Source organism: Oncorhynchus mykiss, chromosome 2 (genome assembly GCF_013265735.2).
Source record: "Oncorhynchus mykiss isolate Arlee chromosome 2, USDA_OmykA_1.1, whole genome shotgun sequence".
Classification (NCBI taxonomy): Eukaryota; Metazoa; Chordata; class Actinopteri; order Salmoniformes; family Salmonidae; genus Oncorhynchus; species Oncorhynchus mykiss.
Genome location: NC_048566.1, coordinates 18399809 through 18417902, shown reverse-complemented (window position 1 = coordinate 18417902; position 18094 = coordinate 18399809). Strand labels below are relative to the sequence as shown.

General features: G+C 48.2%; 1 protein-coding gene across 6 annotated transcripts in view; it reads right to left on the bottom strand.

Moving 5' to 3' along the window:
• Window positions 1-18094, bottom strand: part of LOC110534321 (myosin-10-like) — an 83948-nt gene that overhangs the window by 15796 nt on the left and 50058 nt on the right. For 5 of the 6 annotated variants that reach the window (XM_036940351.1, XM_036940353.1, XM_036940363.1 and 2 more), the window contains 14 exons: window positions 16822-16936; window positions 15818-15886; window positions 13547-13749; window positions 11840-11961; window positions 11602-11671; window positions 11339-11499; window positions 10037-10145; window positions 9714-9845; window positions 8208-8414; window positions 7733-7870; window positions 6288-6411; window positions 5960-6131; window positions 5428-5785; window positions 4921-5232 (listed from right to left, as the gene is read on the bottom strand). In XM_036940351.1, the coding sequence (XP_036796246.1) occupies window positions 4921-5232; window positions 5428-5785; window positions 5960-6131; window positions 6288-6411; window positions 7733-7870; window positions 8208-8414; window positions 9714-9845; window positions 10037-10145; window positions 11339-11499; window positions 11602-11671; window positions 11840-11961; window positions 13547-13749; window positions 15818-15886; window positions 16822-16936 (2292 nt within the window). The remainder of the gene's footprint in view (window positions 1-4920; window positions 5233-5427; window positions 5786-5959; window positions 6132-6287; window positions 6412-7732; window positions 7871-8207; window positions 8415-9713; window positions 9846-10036; window positions 10146-11338; window positions 11500-11601; window positions 11672-11839; window positions 11962-13546; window positions 13750-15817; window positions 15887-16821; window positions 16937-18094) is intronic. The other variant, XM_036940384.1, reaches the window with a different exon arrangement.

Here is an 18094-nt window from a genome sequence, read left to right as displayed (position 1 = left end):
TGCCCAAGTGTCTCACTGACCACCATAGTCCCTGTGCTCAAGTGTCTCCCTGACCACCATAGTCCCTGTGCCAAGTGTCTCACTGACCACCATAGTCCCTGTGCCCAAGTGTCTCCCTGACCACCATAGTCCCTGTGCTCAAGTGTCTCCCTGACCACCATAGTCCCTGTGCTCAAGTGTCTCACTGACCACCATAGTCCCTGTGCCCAAGTGTCTCACTGACCACCATAGTCCCTGTGCCCAAGTGTCTCCCTGACCACCATAGTCCCTGTGCTCAAGTGTCTCCCTGACCACCATAGTCCCTGTGCCCAAGTGTCTCCCTGACCACCATAGTCCCTGTGCCCAAGTGTCTCCCTGACCACCATAGTCCCTGTGCCAAAGTGTCTCCCTGACCACCATAGTCCCTGTGCCCAAGTGTCTCCCTGACCACCATAGTCCCTGTGCCCAAGTCTCTCCCTGACCACCATAGTCCCTGTGCCCCAGTGTCTCCCTGACCACCATAGTCCCTGTGCCCAAGTGTCTCCCTGACCACCATAGTCCCTGTGCCCAAGTGTCTCACTGACCACCATAGTCCCTGTGCCAAGTGTCTCACTGACCACCATAGTCCCTGTGCCCAAGTGTCTCCCTGACCACCATAGTCCCTGTGCCCAAGTGTCTCCCTGACCACCATAGTCCCTGTGCCCAAGTGTCTCACTGACCACCATAGTCCCTGTGCCCAAGTGTCTCACTGACCACCATAGTCCCTGTGCCCAAGTGTCTCCCTGACCACCATAGTCCCTGTGCTCAAGTGTCTCCCTGACCACTATAGTCCCTGTGCTCAAGTGCCTCCCTGACCACCATAGTCCCTGTGCCCAAGTGTCTCCCTGACCACCATAGTCCCTGTGCCCAAGTGTCTCACTGACCACCATAGTCCCTGTGCCCAAGTGTCTCACTGACCACCATAGTCCCTGTGCCCAAGTGTCTCACTGACCACCATAGTCCCTGTGCCCAAGTGTCTCACTGACCACCATAGTCCCTGTGCCCAAGTGTCTCCCTGACCACCATAGTCCCTGTGCTCAAGTGTCTCCCTGACCACCATAGTCCCTGTGCTCAAGTGTCTCCCTGACCACCATAGTCCCTGTGCCCAAGTGTCTCACTGACCACCATAGTCCCTGTGCCCAAGTGTCTCCCTGACCACCATAGTCCCTGTGCTCAAGTGTCTCCCTGACCACCATAGTCCCTGTGCCCAAGTGTCTCCCTGACCACCATAGTCCCTGTGCCCAAGTGTCTCCCTGACCACCATAGTCCCTGTGCCCAAGTGTCTCCCTGACCACCATAGTCCCTGTGCCCAAGTGTCTCACTGACCACCATAGTCCCTGTGCCCAAGTGTCTCCCTGACCACCATAGTCCCTGTGCTCAAGTGTCTCCCTGACCACTATAGTCCCTGTGCTCAAGTGCCTCCCTGACCACCATAGTCCCTGTGCTCAAGTGTCTCCCTGACCACTATAGTCCCTGTGCTCAAGTGCCTCCCTGACCACCATAGTCCCTGTGCCCAAGTGTCTCCCTGACCACCATAGTCCCTGTGCCCAAGTGTCTCACTGACCACCATAGTCCCTGTGCCCAAGTGTCTCACTGACCACCATAGTCCCTGTGCCCAAGTGTCTCACTGACCACCATAGTCCCTGTGCCCAAGTGTCTCACTGACCACCATAGTCCCTGTGCCCAAGTGTCTCCCTGACCACCATAGTCCCTGTGCTCAAGTGTCTCCCTGACCACCATAGTCCCTGTGCTCAAGTGTCTCCCTGACCACCATAGTCCCTGTGCCCAAGTGTCTCACTGACCACCATAGTCCCTGTGCCCAAGTGTCTCCCTGACCACCATAGTCCCTGTGCTCAAGTGTCTCCCTGACCACCATAGTCCCTGTGCCCAAGTGTCTCCCTGACCACCATAGTCCCTGTGCCCAAGTGTCTCCCTGACCACCATAGTCCCTGTGCCCAAGTGTCTCCCTGACCACCATAGTCCCTGTGCCCAAGTGTCTCACTGACCACCATAGTCCCTGTGCCCAAGTGTCTCCCTGACCACCATAGTCCCTGTGCCCAAGTGTCTCCCTGACCACCATAGTCCCTGTGCCCAAGTGTCTCCCTGACCACCATAGTCCCTGTGCCCAAGTGTCTCACTGACCACCATAGTCCCTGTGCCCAAGTGTCTCCCTGACCACCATAGTCCCTGTGCCCAAGTGTCTCCCTGACCACCATAGTCCCTGTGCTCAAGTGTCTCACTGACCACCATAGTCCCTGTGCCCAAGTGTCTCACTGACCACCATAGTCCCTGTGCCCAAGTGTCTCCCTGACCACCATAGTCCCTGTGCTCAAGTGTCTCCCTGACCACCATAGTCCCTGTGCCCAAGTGTCTCACTGACCACCATAGTCCCTGTGCCCAAGTGTCTCCCTGACCACCATAGTCCCTGTGCCCAAGTGTCTCCCTGACCACCATAGTCCCTGTGCTCAAGTGTCTCACTGACCACCATAGTCCCTGTGCCCAAGTGTCTCCCTGACCACCATAGTCCCTGTGCCAAGTGTCTCCCTGACCACCATAGTCCCTGTGCCCAAGTGTCTCCCTGACCACCATAGTCCCTGTGCCCAAGTGTCTCCCTGACCACCATAGTCCCTGTGCCCAAGTGTCTCCCTGACCACCATAGTCCCTGTGCTCAAGTGTCTCACTGACCACCATAGTCCCTGTGCCAAGTGTCTCCCTGACCACCATAGTCCCTGTGCCCAAGTGTCTCCCTGACCACCATAGTCCCTGTGCCCAAGTGTCTCCCTGACCACCATAGTCCCTGTGCCCAAGTGTCTCCCTGACCACCATAGTCCCTGTGCCCAAGTGTCTCCCTGACCACCATAGTCCCTGTGCCCAAGTGTCTCCCTGACCACCATAGTCCCTGTGCCCAAGTGTCTCACTGACCACCATAGTCCCTGTGCCCAAGTGTCTCCCTGACCACCATAGTCCCTGTGCCCAAGTGTCTCCCTGACCACCATAGTCCCTGTGCTCAAGTGTCTCCCTGACCACCATAGTCCCTGTGCCCAAGTGTCTCCCTGACCACCATAGTCCCTGTGCCCAAGAAGATCAAGGTAATCTGCCTAAATGACTACTGACCCGTAGTACTCACATCTGTAGCCATGAAGTGCTTTGAAAGGCTGGTCATGGCTCACATCAACACCATCATCCCAGAAACACTAGACCCACTCCAATTTGCATACCACCCCAACAGATCCACAGATGAAGCAATCTCTATTGCACTCAACACTGCCCTTTCCCACCTGGACAAAAGGAACATCAATGCTATTCATTGACTACAGCTCAGCATTCAACACCATAGTGCCCACAAAGCTCATCACTTAGCTAAGGACCCTGGGACCAAACACCTGCCTCTGCAACTGGATCCTGGACTTCCTGACGGACCGCCCCCAGGTGGTAAGGGTAGGTAACAACTCATATTCCATGCTGATCCTCAACATAGTGGCCCCTCAGGGGTGTGTGCTCAGTTCCCTCCTGTACTTCCTGTTCACCCATGGCTGCACGGCCAGGCATGACTCCAACACCATTATTAAGTTTGCCGATGACACAACAGTGGCCTGATCACCGACAACGATGAGACAGCCTATAGGGAGGTCAGAGACGTGGCAGTGTGGTGCCAGGACAACAACCTCTCCCTCAACGTGATCAAGTCAGAGATGATGATTGTGGACTACAGGAAAAGGAGGGCCGAGCACGCCCCCATTCTCATCGACGGGGCTGTAGTGGAGCAGGTTGAGAGCTTCAAGTTCCATGGTGTCTACATCACCAACAAACTAACATGGTCCAAGCACATCAAGACAGTCGTGAGGAGGGCACGACAAAACCTATTACCCCTCAGGAGACTGAAAAGATTTGGAATAGATCCTCAGATCCTCAAAAAGTTCCACAGCAGCACCATCGAGAGCTGGTTGCATCACCGCCTGGTATGGCAACTGCTCGGCCTCCAACCACAAGGCACTACAGAGGGTAGTGTGTACGGCCCAGTACATCACTGGGGCCAAGTTCCTGCCACCCAGGACCTCTACACCAGGCGGTGTCAGAGGAAGGCCCTAAAAATGGCCAAAGACCCCAACAACCCTAGTCATAGACTGTTCTCTCTGCTACTGCACGGAAAGCGGTACCGGAGCGCCAATTCTAGGTCCAAAAGGCTTCTTAACAGCTTCTACCCCCAAGCCATAAGACTGCTAAACAGGTAATCAAATGGCTACCTGGACTATCTGCATTACCCCCCTTTTTTTACACTGCTACTACTCTCTGTTTATAATCTATGCATCGTCACTTTACCTCTACCTACATGTACATATTACCTCAATTACCTGGACTAACCTGTACCCCTGCAGATTAACTTGGTACCGGTACCCCCTGTATATAGCCAGATTATTGTTCTTTAATTGTTGTTCTTTTAGGTTTTCGTTATCTGGAACTGTCTGCTGAATAGTGATGGATAATGGTGAAACTTAAGAAGTTAATCTTGATGTGTGTGGGTGTGCGCTAGGAGGTTGGAATAAACTTTTGAACCTGCTTTGTCCTGGTCGATAGGAGGAAGGATATTTTATAACCTATGACGTCATATTTTGTATATAAACTGTTGTTCGTGGTTCCATGGCAGCGCGCTCCGAGAATAAATACTATTATATAATTTTGATAAGACTGGTCCCTGTCTATTTTATACAAATAAGAACCTTACAAATTCTTAAAAATAGACAGAGTGTATTTAATTAATGAACACATAGGAATTATGAAAGTCCTGTGACAGGTCTACTACACCTGTTGTATTCGGTGCATGTGACAAATAAAATTTGATTTGATTATAAACAGAGGATGAAGGAGTTGACAGTGTGTGTGAATGTGTGTGTGTGTGTGTACCTGAGCGTCGTGGAGCTGGCTCTCCAGGCTGCTGACCTCCTTGTTGAGACGGAGCGACTTGGAGTCAGAGGAGGAGAGAGAACTAGAGAGGGTCTCCATCTCAGACTGTAGCTTGTGCAGTCGCTCCTCTCTCTCCTCTCTCTCTCTGTCGGCCTGTGCGAGGCGTGCGGTCAGCTCCTGGAGTTGGCCCTCTGCCCTCTTGCGGCCCCTCTCACTCTCCATGCGGCCCCCCTGCAGGGACTTCAGCTCTGAGGCCAAGCTCACCCTCTCGTCCTCTAATAGAGTCTTGGCCTTCTCTAGGGACTGACGGGCCTGGGGAGACCATATAACATCAGGAATTACTACATACATACCATACGCATAGAAACACTATGTTACAGACGTCTCAGTGACCAGTCTACAGAGAGAGAATAACATGCAGGAGTCACTACCGATACTGTACTGAGGGAATAACACACGCAATATGCAGAGAGTCACTGCATAGGCTACATTCTGTGTTTGACTCACCCGCTTGCTGTTGTCCAGTTGTTCCTGCAGGTTGTCTATGGCAGAGCAGTGCTTGACTCTGAGCTCTGAGAGCTGGGCCTCGTGACGTCTCGTCTCCCCCTCAACACACCTCTGGAGCTCCCCCAGCTCTGCCTCTCTACGAGACCTGAGTTCCTGCTGGGCCGCCGTGGTGTCCAGTGTGTCTTCCAGCTCTGTCCTCAAGGCCTCCAGCTCCTCCCCCAGGTCTCTCCTCTGTTTCTCTGCCCTCTCTCTCATCCCTCGTTCATTCTCCACTTCCTCCTTCAGCTCTGACACCTGAGACATGGCCTCTCTCAGAGCCCTCTGAGCCTCAGTCCTTCGTGCACCCTCCTCCTCCAACCTGGGAGAAAGAGAGAGAGAAGTCAAATATGGTGTTCCGCAGGGCACTGTGCTGGAACCGTTTTGATTACCATTATCAAGAGAGAAAGCAGTTTTGTAACACTATGCAAATGAGGGGGTTGATATTTCCACTCTTCTCAAGGTGTGTGAATATACAGTATAGACTTCCTCTCACCTCCCCTGTAGGGTTGTGATATCTTTCTCTCTCTGAGCCAGGGTGCCCCTGAGTTCAGCGGACAGTAGTCCCAGGTCAGAGAGCTGCTCCTGGGCTTCCACGGCTTCTCCCTCCATCCTCCTCCTCCACTTCTCCTGCTCCAGACGACCCTGCTCCTCACGCTTCAACCGATCTACAGGAGCGAGGGGGAAGAAGAGAAAGAAAATATAAAATAATTCATACCAGGTCAAGATTCTGAAACAGTGTTGAGTGTGCAGCAAGTTCATCAAATGTATGTCATAACGTTAAGTATGCATAACAAGTGCCATCAGTTAGGAACAAGCTTTACCTTCCAGGTCAGCAATGACTGCTTCTTGTTTGTTTTTCAGTTTGTTGAGACTCTTGGTCTTCTCCTCTTCCTCAGACAGTGAGTCTGTCACCTCATTCAACCTCTCCTCCAGGTGCTTCTTCTCCTGAGAGACAGAGACAACATGGATAAATGAAGTTCCAGCTGAGTGAACCCTGGGTTAGTCAGCTTCTATAAATCCCTTCAGTCCTGTCCAGCTGAGTGAACCCTGGGTTAGTCAGTTTCTATAAATCCCTTCAGTCCTGTCCAGCTGAGAGAACCCTGGGTTAGTCAGCTTCTATAAATCCATTCAGTCCTGTCCAGCTGAGTCAACCCTGGGTAGGTCAGCTTCTATAAAGCCCTTCAGTCATGTCCAGCTGAGTGAACCCTGGGGTAGTCAGCTTCTATAAAACCCTTCAGTCCTGTCCAGCTGAGTCAACCCTGGGTAAGTAAGCTTCTATAAAGCCTTTCAGTCATGTCCAGCTGAGTCAACCCTGGGTAAGTAAACTTCTATACATCCCTTCAGTCCTGTCCAGCTGAGTCAACCCTGGGTAAATAAGCTTCTATAAAGCCCTTCAGTCCTGTCCAGCTGAGAGAACCCTGGGTAGGTCAGCTTCTATAAAGCCCTTCAGTCCTGTCCAGCTGAGTGAACCCTGGGTAGGTCCGCTTCTATAAATCCCTTCAGTCCTGTCCAGCTGAGTGAACCCTGGGTAGGTCAGCTTCTATAAAGCCCTTCAGTCCTGTCCAGCTGAGTGAACCCTGGGTAGGTCAGCTTCTATAAATCCCTTCAGTCCTGTCCAGCTGAGGCAACCCTGGGTAGGTCCGCTTCTATAAATCCCTTCAGTCCTGTCCACCTGAGTGAACCCTGGGTAGGTCAGCTTCTATAAAGCCCTTCAGTCCTGTCCAGCTGAGTGAACCCTGGGTAGGTCAGCTTCTATAAATCCCTTCAGTCCTGTCCAGCTGAGTCAACCCTGGGTAGGTCGCTTCTATAAATCCCTTCCGTCCTGTCCAGCTGAGTCAACCCTGGGTAGGTCGCTTCTATAAATCCCTTCCGTCCTGTCCAGCTGAGTCAACCCTGGGTAGGTCAGCTTCTATAAAGCCCTTCAGTCCTGTCCAGCTGAGTGAACCCTGGGTAGGTCGCTTCTATAAATCCCTTCAGTCCTGTCCAGCTGAGTCAACCCTGGGTAGGTCAGCTTCTATAAAGCCCTTCAGTCCTGTCCAGCTGAGTCAACCCTGGGTAGGTCAGCTTCTATAAATCCCTTCAGTCCTGTCCAGCTGAGTCAACCCTGGGTAGGTCAGCTTCTATAAAGCCCTTCAGCCCTGTCCAGCTGAGTCAACCCTGGGTTAGTCAGCTTCTATAAAGCCCTTCAGTCCTGTCCAGGATGAGGTAAGTGTTCCAGTTAAATGCGGTCCAGGGTTTATACTGTAGCCAGTGTAACTATGGTTACCTTGCTGAGGCGGTCTCTCTGTTCTCCAGTGCTCAGCATCTCTGTCTCCAGACTCTTGACCTTGGTCTCCAGGGTAACCTTCTCCAACTGGAGGCGCTGTCTGGCCGACTCCTCCTCCTCCAACTGCTCCTCAAGATCCTGAGGAGGAGAGAGGGAGAGGGGAGAGAAGGAGGGAAATGGGAGGAGAGAAATGGGAGGAGAGGAGGAGAGAGGGAGAGGGGAGGAGAGAAGGAGGGAGAGGGATGAGAGGAGGAGAGAGGGAGAGGGGAGGAGAGAAGGAGGGAGAGGGGAGGAGAGAAGGAGGGAGAGGTAGAGAGATGAAGAGAAGAGGAGTGACAGAACATTAGAGAGACTGAAAGATCCAGTTATTCAGCAGAGCCTCTCATCTAAAGTTCCAAAACAATGCTGCTCTCTTCCTCATTATCATGTGCTTCATGTCCCCTTCTCTGTCTTCCACTCTCCCACTGTCCTATACCGTCACGTGCTGCTGCATCTTCTTCTTCTCATTGGTCATCTGAACGCCCCTCTCCTCCTCCTCCTCCAATCGTCCCTCCAGCTCCCCCAAGATTTCCTCCAACTCCTGCTTCCTGCTGACCAGTCTGGCCCTCATCTCCTCCGCCTCAGCAAACAGCTCTGCCTCCGCCTGCAGCTGGTCTGTCAGCACCGCCTTCTCCTCCATCAGCTAGGAACCAGGAATGAGAGGGGAGAAAGGGACAGGGAGGTAGAGAGAGAGATAGATAGATACACCTCCAGAAATATAAATAGATAAACCTCCAGATAGATAGATAAACCTCCAGATAGACATATAAACCTCCAGATAGATAGATAGATAAACCTCCAGATAGATAAATAGATAAACCTCCAGATAGATAGATAGATAAACCTCCAGATAGATATATAAACCTCCAGAAATATAAATAGATAAACCTCCAGATAGATAGATAACTCTCCAGATAGATATATAAACCTCCAGATAGATAAATAGATAAACCTCCAGATAGATATATAAACCTCCAGATAGATAAATAGATAAACCTCCAGATAGATAGATAGATAAACCTCCAGATAGATAGATAGATAAACCTCCAGATAGATAGATAAAACTCCAGATAGATAGATAGATAAAACTCCAGATAGATAGATAGACCTCCAGATAGATAAATAGATACACCTCCAGATAGATAGATAGATAGATAAACCTCCAGATAGATAGATAGATAGATACACCTCCAGATAGATAAATAGATAAACCTCCAGATAGATAAATAGATAAACCTCCAGATAGATAGATAGATAAACCTCCAGATAGATAGATATATAAACCTCCAGATAGATAAATAGATAAACCTCCAGAAATATAAATAGATAAACCTCCAGATAGATAGATAGATAAACCTCCAGATAGATAGATAGATAAACCTCCAGATAGATAGATATATAAACCTCCAGATAGATAAATAGATAAACCTCCAGATAGATAAATAGATAAACCTCCAGATAGATAAATAGATAAACCTCCAGATAGATAGATAGATAAACCTCCAGATAGATAGATAGATAAACCTCCAGATAGATAGATATATAAACCTCCAGATAGATAAATAGATAAACCTCCAGATAGATAAATAGATAAACCTCCAGATAGATAAATAGATAAACCTCCAGATAGATAAATAGATAAACCTCCAGATAGATAAATAGATAAACCTCCAGATAGATAGATATATAAACCTCCAGATAGATAGATAGATAAACCTCCAGAAATATAAATAGATAAACCTCCAGATAGATAAATAGATACACCTCCAGAAATATAAATAGATAAACCTCCAGATAGATAGATACACCTCCAGACAGATAGACAGAGAAACCTCCAGACAGATAGACAGAGAAACCTCCAGATAGATAGATAGATACACCTCCAGATAGATACATAGAGAAACCTCCAGAAAGATAGATAGAGAAAGGAAAGGTATGTTACCTGTATGTGTTTCTTGTCCAGATCAGTGTAGTCCTGTTCCACTCTGGTCAGGTTGTCTTTGGCATTCTTAAGCTCCGCCTCCCTCACCTGGATCTCCTCGTCCTGACGAGTCACCTGCAGCAGAGGCTTCACCTGGGGCACGGGTCAGAGGTCACAGGTTAGGTCACATACCTGTGCTAGAGTGTGTATGTGTTTGTGTGTGTCTGTGTGTGTGTGTGTGTGTGTGTGTGTGTGTGTGTGTGTGTGTGTGTGTGTGTGTGTGTGTGTGTGTGTGTGTGTGTGTGTGTGTGTGTGTGTGTGTATGGGTATGTGTGTGTGTGTACCTTGGTGAACAGCCTCCACCATTGCCAGTTCCTGAGTTTGAGGTAGGCAGCACAGTTCCTCTGCATCACTCTCATAGCACTCAGCTGCTGCTGCTTCTTCAGGAAGGCCCTACAGAGAGATTCAACACAGAGAGAGAAAACACAGAGAGAGACAGAGAGAGTCAACACAGAGAGACACAGAGAGAGAGACAGAGAGAGAGACAGAGTCAACACAGAGAAAGAGACAGAGAGTCAACACAGAGAGAGAAAACACAGAAAGAGAGACAGAGAGTCAACACAGAGAGAGAAAACACAGAGAGAGAGAGACAGAGAGAGTCAACACAGAGAGAGAAAACACAGAGAGAGACAGAGAGAGACACAGAGAGTCAACACAGAGAGAGAAAACACAGAGAGAGAGACAACACAGAGAAAGAAAACACAGAGAGAGTCAACACAGAGAGAGAAAACAGAGAGTCAACACAGAGAGAAAACACAGAGAGAAAGACAGAGAGAGAGACAGAGAGAGAGACAGAGAGAGTCAACACAGAGAGACACAGAGAGAGAGACAGAGAGAGAGACAGAGTCAACACAGAGAAAGAGACAGAGAGTCAACACAGAGAGAGAAAACACAGAAAGAGAGACAGACAGTCAACACAGAGAGAGAAAACACAGAGAGAGAGAGACAGAGAGAGTCAACACAGAGAGAGAAAACACAGAGAGAGACAGAGAGAGACACAGAGTCAACACAGAGAGAGAAAACACAGAGAGAGAGAGACAACACAGAGAAAGAAAACACAGAGAGAGTCAACACAGAGAGAGAAAACAGAGAGTCAACACAGAGAGAGAAAACACAGAGAGAAAGACAGAGAAAGACAGAGAGACAAAGAGAGTCAACACAGAGAGACAGAGAGAGAGAGTCAACTCAGAGAGAGAGACAGAGAGAGTCAAGACAGAGAGTCAACAGAGAGAGAAAAAGAGTCAACTAAGAGAGAGACAGAGAGAGTCAACACAGAGAGAAAGAGTCAACACAGAGAGAGACAGATAGTCAACAGAGAGAGAGAGACAGAGAGACAGAGTCAACAGAGAGAGAGTCAACTCAGAGAGAGAGACAGAGAGTCAACACAGAGAGATAGACAGAGAGACAGAGAGTCAACAGAGTGAGAGAGAGTCAACTCAGAGAGAGAGACAGAGTCAACACAGAGAGAGAGAGACAGAGAGAGTCAAATCAGAGAGAGAGACGGAGATAGTCAACACAGAGAGAGAGACAGAGAAAGTCAACACAGAGAGAGAGACAGAGAGACAAAGACACACACTAAAACACACCTGCGTGCGAGGAATCCTCGGGCAGCGCTCTGGAAGCGTATGATGGTGTCAGTGATCTTCAGGTCTCTCTCCTCCTCCAGGTGACCTAAGACTCCAGCCCTGAAGAACACTTTGCTCTGCCCAACTCTGAACAGGTTACGGTCCAGCTCCAACGCACTGATCTGGAGACAGAGAGAGGATGGATACAAAGTTGCATGTGCTTCAACACATAAGGCCCTATTTTGGTAAACGACAGTACAGCTTAGCTGTTCAATGGGACTCACCATGAGTTCACAGGCCTGCTTCCCGTCCATGAAGGTACGAGGGATAGCATTAGGAGTCAGGATCTCATACCTACAGGAAGAGACAGAGAGACTGGGACTGTGTTCTCTACATGACAACGTTAACTGACAGGCGAATGTGTGTTTCTGTGGGTGTGAGACAAACGGTTCCGATAGCCATCATTGTGGATGTTAAGCGTTTCCTCTTGCCAGACACACACACACCCCTGTCCCATGTTACCTCTGTCTGAACTCCTGGAAGGGGATGCGGTTGGGGAAGCCCTGTCTGCAGATACGGATCCCCTCTAAGACTCCATTACACCTCAGCTGGTCCAGAACAAGATGGGGAGTCAGCTTACCAGACTGACAGACAGAGAGAGAGAGAGAGAGAGACTTCACAAAATGGGACAAACACCAAATTGAGACTTTGCATGCAGAATTCTGCAAAAATATCCTCCGTGTACAACGTAGAACACCAAATAATGCATGCAGAGCAGAATTAGGCCGATACCCACTAATTATCAAAATCCAGAAAAGAGCTGTTAAATTCTACAACCACCTAAAAGGAAGCGATTCCCAAACCGTCCATAACAAAGCCATCACCTACAGAGAGATGAACCTGGAGAAGAGTCCCTAAGCAAGCTGGTCCTGGGGCTCTGTTCACAAACACAAACACACCCCACAGAGCCCCAGGACAGCAGCACAATTAGACCCAACCAAATCATGAGAAAACAAAAAGATAATTACTTGACACATTGGAAAGAATTAACAAAAAAACAGAGCAAACTAGAATGCTATTTGGTCCTAAACAGAGAGTACACAGTGGCAGAATACCTGTCCACTGTGACTGACCCAAACTTAAGGAAAGCTTTGACTATGTACAGACTATGTACAGAGTGAGCATAGCCTTGCTATTGAGAAAGGCCGCCGTAGGCAGACCTGGCTCTCAAGAGAAGACAGGCTATGTGCACACTGCCCACAAAATGAGGTGGAAACTGAGCTGCACTTCCTAACCTCCTGTCCAATGTATGACCATATTAGAGATACATATTTCCCTCAGATTACACAGATCCACAAAGAATTCAAAAACAAATCCAATTTTGATAAACTCCCATATCTACTGGGTGAAATTCCACAGTGTGCCATCACAGCAGCAAGATTTGTGACCTGTTGCCACAAGAAAAGGACAACCAGTGAAGAACAAACACCATTGTAAATACAACCCATATTTATGCTTATTTATTTTCCCTTGTGTACTTTAACTATTAGTACATTGTTACAACACTGTATATATATATATATATATATATATATATATATATATATATATATATAATATGACATTTGTAATGTCTTTATTGTTTTGAAACTTCTGTATGTGTAATGTTTACTGTTAATTTGTATTGTTTATTTCACTTTTGTATATTATCTACCTCACTTGCTTTGGCAATGTTAACACATGTTTCCCATGCCAATAAAGCCCCTTGAATTTAATTGAATTGAGAGAGAGAGAGATGACAGACAGACAGACAGACAGACAGACAGACAGACAGACAGACAGACAGACAGACAGACAGACAGACAGACAGACAGACAGACAGACAGACAGACAGACAGACAGACAGACAGACAGACAGACAGACAGACAGACAGAGAGAGAGGGAGAGAGAGAGAGAGAGGGAGATGAAAGACAGACACAGAGAGACAGACACAGAGAGACAGACAGACAGAGAGAGAAAGAGAGAGAGAGAGAGAGAGATGAAAGACAGACACAGAGAGACAGTCAGAGAGACAGTCAGAGAGAGTAGGGTTATAACCTGTGGTTGAATATATAGTCTGTCTGTTTGAGAGATAGAGGGAAATCAATCAATAGCCTGGCTGTGTGTGCATCCTAACCCTCCCCTCTCTTCTCCCCCTCCTCCTCTCCTCTTTTCCTCTCCTCTCTCACCTTCTTCTCGTGGTTGGGGATGATACAGCGGAGGAAGTTCGGGTTGGTGTTGCGTAGTGTTGCCATCAGCTTGGTGAGGGACTCCTTGTAGAGCTGACCTACGGTCCTGAACATCCCCTTCTTAGTCTTCAGCCCCGCCCCGAAGTTGACCGGCCCACTGTTGGTGTCGTTGGACACCTGGTCCAGCCCTACGGGCCTCTCCACTACACGCAGAGGAAGTCACAGTTAGAACAGCTCTGATTGGTGGGTTGGTGGTGGAGGGACCAGAGCTACAGACATGAGTTTGGCCAACTAGGTTAGAGATTTGGAACGGGCTCCATGTTGGTGGGAGAGGTTTCAGTTAACACTGTAGTTAGAATGCAAATGACAATGTTAGTGTCATGGGCGGCTTGGTGCCAACATGGAAGACAGTTTATCAAACTCTGTATATCCGTGGCTCTGGTTGGGGCCATTGTGATGGCAGAGAAAATGGAGGGCTTTTTCAGGATCTGAAATGTTGCAGGAGGTTTCTCTGTGGTCAATGTTTCTTGACCATACTTGCTGTTTTGTAAAAACACGTGTAGCAAAACCGTTTGCAACTGTTTAAGTATTCTGAACGTAGCCCTGGTGAGGATGTGAGAGCAGTGCCTTGTGGTTTATGGAGCTTCTATAGAAATGAAGTGAATTCCTTCAGAATGTTGCAAAAGATTTCAAAAAGCAACGCATGAACACCAGACCATCACAGCACGGTCACTAAAAGCAAATCAACAACAACAACAACTAAGTACAAATGTAAAGTGAGATAAATAGAAAATAGTTGAGTAAGAAATGTATACTGAAACAGAGTTGAGAAGTATTCAGAGGACAACAGTAAGAACATGGTACTAAACACGACACTACGAACTACACCACAACACACACACCAGGGGTCTACCAGGCACTACGAACTACACCACTCACACACACCACAACACACACACCACCACACACACACCACAACACACCACACACACCACTCACACACACCACAACACAACACAACACACACACCACACACCGCTCACACACACCACAACACAACACACACACCACAAAACACACACACCACACACACACCACAACACACACACCACAACACAACACACACACCACAACACAACACACACACCACAACACACACACCACAACACACACCACAACACAACACAACACACACACCACAACACACACACCACAACACACACACCACAACACAACACACACACCACTCACACACAACACAACACACACACCACAACACAACACACACACCACTCACACACACACCACTCACACACAACACACCACAACACACACACCACACACACACCACAACACACACCACAACACACACCACAACACACACCACAACACACCACTCACAACACAACACACACACCACACACACACACACACCACAACACAACACACACACCACAACACACACACACCACACACACACACACCACAACACACACACCACAACACAACACACACACCACTCACACACACCACAACACACACAACACAACACACACACCACTCACACACACCACAACACACACACCACAACACACACACCACTCACACACAACACAACACAACACACACAACACAACACACACCACAACACAACACACACACCACAACACACACCACAACACACACACCACAACACACACACCACAACACACACCACAACACACACACCACTCACACACACCACAACACACACCACACAACACACACACCACTCACACACACCACAACACACATCACTCACACACACCACAACACACACACCACAACACACACACCACACACACCAGGGGTCTACCAGGCACTACGAACTACACCACTCACACACAACACAACACAACACACCAGGGGTCTACTAGGCACTACGAACTACACCACTCACACACAACACAACACAACACACCAGGGGTCTACCAGGCACTACGAACTACACCACTCACACACAACACAACACAACACAACACACCAGGGGTCTACCAGACACTACGAACTACACCACTCACACACAACACAACACAACACAACACACCAGGGGTCTACCAGACACTACGAACTACACCACTCACACACAACACAACACAACACAACACACCAGGGGTCTACCAGACACTACGAACTACACCACTCACACACAACACAACACAACACACCAGGGGTCTACCAGGCACTAGGGGGGGCGAGGGGTGAAACAAGCAGACGTAGGAAGAAACCTACTGTCAGAGCCATTGGTCTGCAGTGTGGCATAGGAGTCAAAGAAATATACTCGAGGAAGAGTCTGAATATCTGAGGTAGGAGAGGAGGAAGTCAAAATGGAAAAAAGAGGAGGGACAGAGGGAGAAGAAGGTGGACAGAGGGAGAAGAAGGTGGACAGAGGGAGTAGAAGGTGGACAGAGGGAGAAGAAGGTGGACAGAGGGAGAAGAAGGTGGACAGAGGGAGTAGAAGGTGGACAGAGGGAGAAGAAGGTGGACAGAGGGAGAAGAAGGTGGACAGAGGGAGTAGAAGGTGGACAGAGGGAGAAGAAGGTGGACAGAGGGAGAAGAAGGTGGACAGAGGGAGTAGAAGGTGGACAGAGGGAGAAGAAGGTGGACAGAGGGAGAAGAAGGTGGACAGAGGGAGAAGAAGGTGGACAGAGGGAGAAGAAGGTGGACAGAGGGAGAAGAAGGTGGACAGAGGGAGAAGAAGGTGGACAGAGGGAGTAGAAGGTGGACGGAGGGAGAAGAAGGTGGACAGAGGGAGAAGAAGGTGGACAGAGGGAGAAGAAGGTGGACAGAGGGAGAAGAAGGTGGACAGAGGGAGAAGAAGGTGGACAGAGGGAGAAGAAGGTGGACAGAGGGAGAAGAAGGTGGACACAGAGGAAAGAAAGAGTGACAAGGGAAAGAAGAACAGGACAGTGGAGAAGGGAGGAGGGAGTGAGAGAATAATTTGAGTTGAAGATAAACAGAGAAGGGAACGAGAGGGGAGAGAAAACAGTGAGAGGAGGGCAGATACAAATAGAAGAGAAGAGTAGTAGAGAGAAATACAGCTGTTAGTTCATTCTAGGGAAGCAGTATTATGCTGTGAATCAAACAGATATGGGGGAATCCTCATAGGTGGATTTCACCTGTCTATTAGAAACATTTAGGTCAGTGCCATTTCTGACTAACACTTTGATAAAGGGACCAAGTATTAAGTATTTGTTGACCCTGTGTGTGTGTGTGTGTGTGTGTGTGTGTCGTACCCTCTCTCCAGAGCTCAGAGATGAAGTGATCAGAGGACTGGTGGAGGAGAGACGCTATGTTGTCATTCAGAGGATCCATGTTCTTCACCAGCCAATCATCTGCCTTATAGTCCACCTGACAGGAGAAGAGAGACGGAGAAAGAGAGAGAGAGGGAGAGACAGAGGGAGAGAGAGAGAGAGAGAGAGAGAGAGAGAGAGAGAGAGAGGGAGAGAGAGAGACAGAGAGAGGGAGAGAAGATTACGGACTACGGAAAAAGAAGGAACAGCACGTCAGAAATCAGCTCAATGTAATTGAAGAATCTATAGACTCTAACCACTTCTGGGAAAATTGGAAAACACTAAACAAACAACAACACGAAGAATTATCTATCCAAAATGGAGATGTATGGGTAAACCACTTCTCCAATCTTTTTGGCTCTATAACAAAGAATAAAGAGCAAAAACATATACATGATCAAATACAAATCTTAGAATCAACTATTAAAGACTACCAGAACCCACTGGATTCTCCAATTACCTTGAACGAGTTACAGGACAAAATAAAAACCCTCCAACCCAAAAAGGCCTGTGGTGTTGATGGTATCCTCAATGAAATGATGAAATATACAGACAACAAATTCCAATTGGCTATACTAAAACTCTTTAACATCATCCTTAGCTCTGGCATCTTCCCCAATATTTGGAACCAAGGACTGATCACCCCAATCCACAAAAGTGGAGACAAATTTGACCCCAATAACTACCGTGGAATATGCGTCAACAGCAACCTTGGGAAAATCCTCTGCATTATCATTAACAGCAGACTCGTACATTTCCTCAATGAAAACAATGTACTGAGCAAATGTCAAATTGGCTTTTTACCAAATTACCGTACAACAGACCATGTATTCACCCTGCACACCCTAATTGACAACCAAACAAACCAAAACAAAGGCAAAGTCTTCTCATGCTCTGTTGATTTCAAAAAAGCCTTCGACTCAATTTGGCATGAGGGTCTGCTATACAAATTGATGGAAAGTGGTGTTGGGGGTAAAACATACGACATTATAAAATCCATGTACACTAACAACAAGTGTGCGGTTATAATTGGCAAAAAACACACATTTCTTCTCACAGGGTCGTGGGGTGAGACAGGGATGCAGCTAAAGCCCCATCCTCTTCAACATATATATCAATGAATTGGCGCGGGCACTAGAAAAGTCTGCAGCACCCGGCATCACCCTACTAGAATCCGAAGTCAAATGTCTACTGTTTGCTGATGATCTGGTGCTTC